General features: G+C 39.0%; 1 protein-coding gene across 1 annotated transcript; it reads right to left on the reverse strand.

The window, feature by feature from the left end:
- Positions 1-8,765: 8,765 nt before the first annotated feature.
- LOC308432622 (olfactory receptor-like protein OLF3) lies at positions 8,766-9,704 on the reverse strand (the record flags this gene model as incomplete). Its single annotated transcript, XM_080932392.1, has 1 exon — positions 8,766-9,704. The coding sequence occupies one exon, from the start codon at positions 9,702-9,704 to the stop codon at positions 8,766-8,768; it is 939 nt and encodes a 312-aa protein (XP_080788518.1).
- Positions 9,705-10,927: the final 1,223 nt, after the last annotated feature.

A 10,927-nucleotide genomic window follows, 5' to 3' on the forward strand; every position in this document is an offset into this window, starting at 1 on the left:
GTATCAAATAACACTATTATAAATAAAGGACAGAGCGAAACAAAGAATTCTCAACTGAGGAATATCAAATGGCTGAGAAGCACCTATAGAAATACTCAACATCCCTAATCATCAGGAAAATGCAAATCAAAACAACCCTGAGATTTCACTTCACACCAGTCAGAATTGCTAAGATCAAAAACGCAGGTGACAGCAGATGCTGGAGAGGATGTGGAGAAAGAGGAACACTCTTCTATTGTTGGTGGGATTGCAAGCTGATACTACCACTCTGAAACTCAGTCTGGCCATTATTCAGACAATTGGATATAGTACTACGTGAGAACCCAGCTATACTCCTGACATATACTGAAGGGATGCTCCAACATATAACAAGGATAACTGTTCCACTATGTTCATAGCAGCCTTGTTTGCAATAGCCAGAAGCTGGAAAGAACCCAGATGTCCTTCAACAGAAGATTGGATTAAAAAAATGTGGTACATTAACACAGTTATTAAAAACAATGGCTTTATAAAATTCTTATGCAAATGGATGGAACTAGAAAATATCACCCTAAGTGAGGTAACCCTATCACAAATGACACACATAGTATGCACTCACTGATAGGTGGTTTACTTGCTGGTTTTATTTGTCAATTTGACACAAGCTGGAGTTATCACAGAGAAAGGAGCCTCAGTTGAGGAAATGCCTCCATAAGATCCAGCTGTAAGGCTTTTTCTCAACAAGTGATCAAGGGGGGAGGGCACAGCCTATTGTGGGTGGTGCCATCCCTAGGCTGGTAGACCTGGGTTCTATAAGAAAGCAAGCTGAGCAAGCCAGGATAAACAAGCCAGTATTTAACATCCCACTTGCTTCCTGACTTGCTGAGTTCTAGTCCTGACTTCCTTTGGTGATAAGCAGCAGTGTGGAATTGTAAGCTGAACAAACCCTTTCCTCCTGAACTTGCTTCTTTGTCATGATGTTTTGTGCAGGAATAGAAACCCTGACTAAGACAGGCACATACTAGCCCAAAAGCTTGGAATACCCAAGAAACAATTCACAGACCTTATGAAGCTCAAAAAATGGAAGACCAAAATGTTGATGTTTCAGTCCTTCTTAGAAGGGAGAACAAAATACTCATGGAGGAAATACAGGGACAAATAGAGAAGCAGGGACAAAATCATCCAGAGACTATCTCACCCTGAGATTCATCTCATATGCAACCACCAAACCCAGTCACTATTGCTGATGCCAAGACATGCTTACTGGCAGGAGCCTGATATAGATGTCCCCTCATAGGCTGTACCAGAGCCATACTGATACATATGAGGATGATTGCAGCTAACTATCAAACTGAACACGGGGACCCCAATAATGAAGGAGGAACAGAAATAACTGAAGCAGATGAAGGGGTTTGCAACCCCATGGGAAGAACAACATTATCATCAACCAAACCCCCCAGAGCTCCCAGGAACTAAAACACCAATCAATGAGTTCACATGGATAGACCCATGGCTCCAGTGCATATGTAGCAGAGGATAAAATTGTCTGCAATCAATGGGGAAAACGGCCTTTGGTTCAGTGAAGGCTGGTTTTCTCAGTGTAGGGGAATCACCAAGGTGCTGAGGTGGGAGTAGGTGATTGGTGGTGGGAACATCTTCATGGAAGCAAAGGTAGCAGGGAGGGGAGATGAGAAAGGGGGAAAGGAGATAACATTTGAAATGTAAATACAGAGAATATACAATAAAAATGATAAAATAAACAAAACAACAACAACAAATTCAGTTCTCACAAGATAGAATACAAATAGCCAAGAATAAATAAAAACTAGTCAACTTCACCATGCATCAGAAAAATCAGACCAAAACTATTTTGATACCCGATTTTGATAATCACTCTAGTTATAAAGCAGGCATTAAAATATATAGCAGATATTTGTTAGTATGTGGACCGAGCAGGAACTGTAACACATTGATAATATGAATGTGTGGTTATACAGATGCTATAAATCTGAATTTCTCTCAAAAAAAAAAATAGGAAGAGATGTTCTATATGACATAGATACCCCACTCCTGAGTATTTTTCTGAGATAATCAATACATCAATATACTTGTTATGCAAATCTTTTTTCATGAGCAAAAACTATTCATGATTTTTGTTTAATAGTGTTAACTGAAGTTCCCAGAGAAAAAGCCACCCTCCCGCCCGTGTTAGCAATACTATAAGCATGAAGGGCTAATTAGAATCATGGCAGATAGAAAAGCAGGTTTAAGGAGAGAATATGGAATGGCTTAACGTACACTAAAGGCTTTTTAAAATTTTTTATGAAATACTACTACAGAAGCTTACCAAAATAAGCACATACACACATAAAAATGAAGTTTAATGGAGTTACTCTATATGGAGAGACAAAATTCTACCTATACACTTCATACTAGCAAACAAAATTCTCAGTAACAGGAATGGGTAGCCTCTGTTTGTTGTTGTATGATGGAGTCACATAGAACTCAAGTACCATAGACCACTGCATTTCTCTTGACTATTCTCCAGAACTTGATAGTAAGACTATTGTTTATTTATACACCATACTTGAGTCACAGAACATGAAGAAATCAAGTTAGTATGCATGTGGAAACTTCATCTCTATTGGATAGCTATCATAATACTGGAATGTGTTATACCTGCTTCTAGAGGAGAAACCTAAACTTTTCTCTCATTTATCTGTGAACCCTACTAGTTATAATAATCACAGGCCTGATAAAACAGGCACATTGGCACTATAATGGCATAGACATAATGTGAGTAACCAACCATTTTTCGAATGTATCTAAGGCACATTCTGTGAGATGCAATCCATACCTGACACTATTAGAAGGAGGAGGAAGAGGAGGAGGGGAGGGAGGAGGAAGCGGAGGATGAAGAAAGAAGGAGAAGGAGAGGGAACAGGAGGGGATGTGGAAAGGGGAAATAGAGGGTTTGGGAGGGAAGAGAGAGGGCTAGAGGGAGAGGGGGAGTGAGAAGGAGAGGAGAGGTAGGGGTAGAGAAAGAGGGGAGGGGTCGAGGGAGAGAGAGGAGTGAGGGAGAGGGAGGGGAGGGAAGAGGGAGAGGGAGAAAGAGGAGAAGAAAGGGGAAGAAGAATAATTTATTGCTAGATGTCATAGACCTAAGGAAAAAAATCAACCTACTAATATTATTCTACTAAATGGACATAGTATTTAAATGACCTTTAATGAATTATTGCTTAACCAATAGGTCAGTGCTTCTCTCAGTCTTTATCAGAGAATCTTCTTATCCTTGACAGAAGTTATCACAGAAACCCTTAACTGGCCAATGTGCAGAGGAAGAAACTTTGAAGTAAGTATTCAGCCCTGAATGGAACTTGCTTACCACACACCTCTCTCCAAGGCCCAGAGATATTTGTGGAAGAGAGAATAGAAAGATTATAAGAATTATGGGTGGTGGCTAATCTCAAGAAAACATTTTATTAGGAGACAACAGGGTAGTAACACATATGAACTCACAGTGCTGTGACAGCATGTACTATACCTGCACAAGCCTCAGGTAGACCAGATGCCAGAATAGAGGGGGGAAAGTGGACCTGAAGAAGTCCTACCATCAGCAGAGGTGCTATAATATAGTTTCTTGGAGTAGGAGACTGCATTTTCCTCTATAATATGACCTGATAGATTGACCCCATATTAGAACAGTTACAACTCCCAAAACTAGCAAGGAAGTATACTCTGGATTCAATGGGGGAGAAAAGAAATCTCAAAGTTCAGTGTGAGGGATGGGCGAATGCTGAGGATAGCAGTAGAGGATCAGGGGAAAGAGGGAAATATACTTAACATACATTGTATGAGATTCTTAAAGAATTAATACAATTTTTGTTTTAAAAACTAACTTAAAATTGTGGAGATCTAGAGTATTGCTCATCCAGTTTCAAGTTATTTTGGCTTTCTTTAACCTTAAGAGAGATTCATTGCACACCCCTGGATCTGTTCTATGATCTTTGTAGATAATTGGTTTGGGGTTTAGATTTTATTATCAGACTACTAGCTTTCATCAATTCAATAATATCATTTGAATAGCAGAAACCTGTAAGGCAGACTTCACCAGTTTGTTGTAGCCTATGTACCTAATGTTTTCACAAGTGTATTTTAAAGTGCCTTGATTTGTGACTATCTTCTTGTTGATAACTGTACAATTTTATGAAATAGTTTTTATGTTGGAACTTGTCATTTATCCTAACCTAAATTTATGTCCCTGGTCTGTGGTCACTCATATTTAGTTCAAGAATAAATTATGTCTTCTTCCACATTATTTGAGAACTGTGTTTTGCACCAGCAATTGTTTTCCTTTCAGAAAAAAAATTAAAATCAGCTAAATTGGTATACCTTTTAAAAAATATATACTGGGACCAATAAGATTACCCATAGAACAATGGTTTCTGCTACACAAGTCTAACAACTGAATCTTGATCCCAGAACACACAAAAAGCAGATAGAGTAGCTTGCACCTGTATCCCAAACCCTTCTATACAGAGATAGCAGACAGAGAATTTCGCAGAATTGCATGGACCAGAAGGCCTGGAATAGTCAGTGATGGATTGAGAGTCTGTTGAACTGAGGTGGATGAAGAGAATCAGCTCCCCAAAGTTGTCATATAGCCTCTACATGCATGCCCATATGCATGTACACACACACACACACACACACACACACACACACACACTCATACTCACACATTCTTACAATACATATACACAGCATTAGGATTGCCATTTTCTTGAATTTAAATACACATTTGTGGAAATATGACTTTTATAATACTAACTTTTCTTTATCCAAAAGAATACTTCCCTATTTTGATTATATCTTATCTGACGTTTTTCTTAAAATTAGTCTTCTCAATATAGTATCGCACCTGTTTCATTAGAATTGTTTTTTGGTTCATGTTATTGTTGTAAATGGGAATTCATTATTAGTATTTTCATTTCTTTGCTGGCAGAGTATGAAAACACTATTAATTTCATTATTCCAGGACATGATCTTGGTTACTAATATTGTTTATCAGTATCTTTGTTATCTTAAAATATATAGGCCTGGAAGTCATGCTCTATGTCATAGACTATTTTCAGAGTACAAAAGTTATATATTTATTGTTGACTCATAGTGAAGAATAAAATAACCTCATGGTTTTTGGAATTATAAAAGTTCAAAACAAAAGGCTGAAGAAATGGTTCAGTATACTAAAGCACTTGATACTTTTAAAGAATTTGCAGGTTTAGTTTGCACCCATCACATGGCTTCTCAGCACTACCTCTATCAAAAGTTCCAAGACACGCATTGCCCTCTTCTGGTATGTATGGCCATCAAGCTTGCATATGGTATGTACACTTCATACTTACACATAAAGAAGTAAATATGCTTTGAGTTTTGAATATTTATATTTTGAGAGCATGATACATGAGTACTGAATACACATAACTTCCCTTTCTTCTCTACCTTCTACCTTAGCCCATGTCTAACCTTCCCAAATTCACAGTCTCTTCTTAAAGTATTGTTATTGTATGTATGTACATAGATATATGTGTGTATGTGTGATGTATGCGTGAGGGAGTGTACATGATCTACTTACTTTATTTATTTTTTATGTTATTACATGTGTCCAGGGCTAGCCAGTAGATACTGGACAACCTACGCATGACTTTTACTCTTGGGGATACTGACCCTCCCTCTCTCACCAGGCATTGATCACATGTATCTCTTTGTATGGGGAAGAAATGGGAAACAACCTTTGAAGTTGTTGGTCAGGGGAAAGAAAGAGACTCCAAAATTATAAAGGCTTTTGCTATTGCATTTGTTTGCCTCCAGAACCTGAAGGTAAGAGTCTATTGCTGAACTCACCACACACTCCAGATACTGTTTCTTAAAAGTGTCCATCTGAGGCATCCACTCTCTGGCCTTCCTTCTCTTTAGGCTTCAAAAGTTCTGTGGATAGTTCTTTGGGTATTCCAAGCTTTTGGGGCTAGTATCCACTTACAAGTGAGTACATACCATGTGTGTTCTTTTGTGACTGGGTTACTTCACTCAATATGATAGCTTCAAGTTTCATCTATTTGCCTGGGAATTTTATGAAGTCATTGTTTTTGATAGCTGAGTAGTACTTTATTGTGTATATGTACCACAATTCTGTATCCATTCCTCTGTTGAAGAAAATCTGAGTTCTTTTCAGCTTCTGGCTATTATAAATAAGGCTGTTATAAACGTAGTTGTGGATTTGTCCTTGTTAGATGTTGCAGCTTTTTTGGGGGGGGGGAGGGGTATATGCCAACAGTGGTATAGCTGGGTCCGCAGGTAGCACTATGTCTAATTTTCTGAGAAACTGCAAGACTGATTAACAGAGTTTCTGTACCAGTTTACAGTCCCACCAACAGTGGAAAAGTGTTCCTTTTTTTCCACATCCTCAACAGCATCTGCTGTCACCTGAGTTTTTGATCTTAGCCATTCTGACTGGTGTGAGGTAAAAAATCAGGGTTGTTTTGATTTGCATTTCCCTGATGACTAAGAATGTTCAGCATTTGTTTAGGTGCTTCTCAGACATTCGATATTCCTCAGTTGAAAATTCATTGTTTAGCTCTGTACCCCATTTTTAATAAGATTATTTGATTCTCTGGAGTCTAACTTCTTGAGGCTTTTTTGTATATATTGGATACTAGCCCTCTGGTTTTCTTAGAAGGAAGAACAAAAAGTTCATGGGAGGAAATAAAGGGACAAATAGAGGACCAGAGATTAGTAAAATATGAACCAGAGACTGTATCACCTGAGGATACCCCCATATGCAGCTACTAAACCCAAGCACTATTGCTGATGCTAATTAGTGCTTACTGGCAAGAACTTCATATGGATGTCTTCTCAAAGGCTCTGCCAGAGACATACTGATGATACAGAGGAGGATGCTTGCAGCTAACCATCAGACTGAACAAGAGAACCCCAATGAAGGAGCTAGAACAAGGATTGAAGGAGCAGAAGGGGTGGGCAACCCAATAGAAAGAACAAAATTATCAACTATCCAAACCCACCACAGCTCCCAGGAACTAAAACACCAAACAATGAGTTCACATGATAAGAACCATGGCTTGAGGTATATATGCAACAGAGGTTAGCATTTTCTGACATCAATAGGAGGAGAGGTCTTGAGTCCTGTGAAGGCTCATTTTCCCAGTGTCGGGGAATGCCAAGGTGCTGAGGTGGGAGAGGGTGGTTGGGAGAGGGAGCACCTTTATGGAGGCAATGGGAGGGAGAGGGAATGGGATTACGGGAAAAGGATAACATCTGAAATATAAATGCAGAGAATTTTCAATAAAAAATTTTAGGGGGAAAATTGTCCATCTGGCTCTGACTCAGATGTCTCCTCCCTGAGGACTGGCTCTCCTAATGATAGGAGGTGCCATTCAAACTTCTAAGGGAGAGGATCAAGTAGTAATAATATTTTTAAGTTCTAAATATGCCTATTGATGGAAACGTTGTACATGTATCAAAAAACAACCGTACACTGAAGCAATGGTGCTAAATCGCATTCTAGATAGCATTCTCCAAGTTCCAACAACTTGATAACTATGTGTGTGCCCCAAACAAATTTCATGCAAGAACTGAAGAGCATAATGTCATAGTGTTAGTTGAGGGATATCACCAAGAATGAGAGCTGGAGCACTACAAAATTTATGGGTTAGCCTAAATAATTATGGTATTTGTCTAAAATTATGTATAAATTGTAAAATATAGAGCTAATTGTAGGAAAACAAAATTATAAAATTTTTATACATGCATATCCATTCACACACACCCATATATATATGTATATATATGAAGACACAACTACTACAGTAGACACATTACAATAATTCCAATAATTCTCCAGATGGCAAGAAAGAAATGAAAATAAAGAGTGCAGTTAAAACATTTTGTTAATTTTTCAAATTAAAAAAAAGTGATTGTACAAAAGAAAATGTCTGGGACTGAAGTTTCTTAACTATGAACTATGCATCTGGGACTTATTGTTTTTATTAGTGCATTGAGAACTGTTTACAATGTATTTGGGTCATCTCCACCCTTCCCCTAACTCTTCCCAGATCCCTCTTTTTTTTTCTTTTTTGCCAACCCAACTTTGTGCTATCTTTTTTAAAAATCATACTCATCAAATCCATTTTTTGCCACTCATTTATCTCCAGTGTGTGCTCTCCCACTAGAGCATGTTTTACTTACTAGGGGGTGTAGTCTCAGAGAAAACTGACTTCCTCTTGCCCAGTCTGCCCCCAGTTTCTACTAATTCCTTTGTGAATGGAGGGACTTTATGCTAACTTTATCCCTAAGACTTTAATAAACTACATATTTTTCAATCCCCCAAATTGAACAAGATTTCCCTTCATATATGTTCAGAAAATACAACTAACATAGTAAAAAGGGGGTGTTAAATGGTGAATTATATAGCCAGCAAAAAGCCAATATTCTTTCTAATGTTCAGGTAACTCGTGCAGTAAAATCTACATACCCTTTTGTTCAAGAATCTTACATTCAGTGAAGAGAGCCAGAATCAAAACTAACTATTAAGGTTTTTGGTGGTTTCTTATTTTGTTTTTGACTTATCAGTGCATGGCTGAACATAGAATTGGTTACAAAACTATAATCGATCTTGGCAAAAAATTTAAAAAGAAAGTGCATATCCATCAATTCCTGTTTATTTAAAATGCAGGTGGGGCATTTTGGACTATTAGCAGAAGTAATTACTCTCATCTATTTTTTTCCTTAAGTTTCTCCAAAGTTCTTTTCAAAGCCCCAATCACATCATTATTCCTCAAGCTGTAGATGAGGGGATTGAGCATTGGGGTCACAACAGCATAGAAGAGAGCGACCATCTTCTCCTGCCCTGCTGAGGATCTGCCTACAGGCCTCATGTATGTAAAGATGGCTGTTCCGAAGCACATAGAAACCACCGTGAGGTGGGAGGCACACGTCCCAAAGGCTTTGCGCCGTCCCTGGGAAGAGCGAATGCGCAGTATGGCAGCAACAATGTGAGCATAGGAAAACAGCACCAGAAGACAAGGAAGCATGATCACCAGACATCCAGAGATGGCCACCATGACCTTGTTGAGGGAGATGTCCACACAACTCAGCCTCAGCACAGCCAACATCTCACAGGCAAAGTGATTGATGACCTTACGACAGAAGGGTAACTGGAAGATCATGAGTGTCTGCATTAGTGAATTTGTGAGACCAGCAGTCAGACAGGCTGAAGCCAGCCCCAGGCACAGCCCTCCATGCATAATGACCATGTAGTGCAGCGGGTAGCACACTGCCACGTAGCGGTCATAGGCCATGGCGCCTAGCAAGAAGAACTCTGTGCTGCCCATGGCTAGGGAGATATACAGCTGCAGCACACAACCGTGGAATGGGATGGACTTCCTGGCTGACAGGAAGTGGACAAGCATCTGGGGGACAGTGCTGTTGGTGTAACAGATGTCCACAAATGACAGGATGCTGAGGAAGAAGTACATGGGTGTATGGAGTTTGCTGTCCAGCGTGATGAGCAGGATGATGAGTAGGTTCCCCAGGACAGTCAGCAAGTACATGGCCAGAAACAGTACAAACAAGGAGACCTGAGTCCGCCAGTCACTTGACAACCCCAGCAACAAGAATTCATTCACCCATGTCTGGTTTTCCTTGCCCATTAGCTTCCTGAGGATCAAGCCCAAATTATATATATCAATGAATAAAATATTGTTCAGCACCAAAACTCCTGTAAGAATCTTCCTTAAGTGAAGAATTTACTAAAATACCTGGATGTCTCAATTAAAAAGTGTGACAATTAAGCTTCACTCTCTTCTTTACATCTAATTTTTAGCAGTAAATTTCTGATTTTGTTGAATGCTTACTTACCCTTATTAATATCCCAAAACTCACAGTGAGATAACATAACAGTTATGAGTGATCTTCAATTAATTTACCTTTCTATCACTGAATTTTCCAGCTATAAAAATATGGTGTTCAATTTTTCTCTTTGTCTAATCAGGGACTTTTGGGTTTCAATTTAGAAAACAGGAAGTGCAAATAGATTTTTAGCTGCAAGGACATGTCAAAAACTCCATTTCAGAGTCAGTAAAGTTTCAAAAGCAAAACCTATGTGACCATGTTTCATCTTTCAATCCCTCACACGATTGTCTCTGTGGCTCAGAAGACACAAAGGAATGGTCCACAATGTTACGTTCTTCTTCCCAAGGAGTAGCAAAGAAAAGGTTAACAGTAGACTATATCTGTGAAGACACAAGTCAAATTCAGAGATGCGTTAGCTAGATGCTCTCCTAAGTGTAATAACCACTACCTAGCACCAATATTATCTACACCCATGAGACCGCAGAAATCTGGTGGTGTTTTCTCCCTGACTGAGTTTATGTTTCCTCATTAAGAGGTAGGGTTCAGAGGCTAACTAGGAAGAGATGGACAACAACTCCCTTGAATTAGCTTACTGATATACCTGTTGATTATATCTGCTTCTTTATCTTTCTTCTTGCTCTCCCTCTTCACCCCTGCTTTCTCTCACACTGATAGTTATGAATAACTATCACACAGTAATGCTTAGTGAGACGCAACTAATTCACATATAAAGGGTTCATATGCAAAAGCCCATGAACATTTTGTGTGCTCCCCAGTTAAATTTCTCAAACTTATTTATCTGCAGTTCACCACACTGTCATGAGCACAATTGGCCCTTTAGGATTTTTAATATTCCGTGGCATGACCTTATTACAGGTGGCAAGCAGATAACACACAGACACATTAATGTGTACTTATTATATACAATCACACACACACATACACACACACACACACACACACACACACACATACATATGATTGTGGGCATTCTCCATGACATCCAGCTCCTTTGCTCTCA

The sequence above is a fragment of the Micromys minutus genome (assembly GCF_963924665.1).
Source record: "Micromys minutus genome assembly, chromosome: 18".
Lineage (NCBI taxonomy): Eukaryota > Metazoa > Chordata > Mammalia > Rodentia > Muridae > Micromys > Micromys minutus.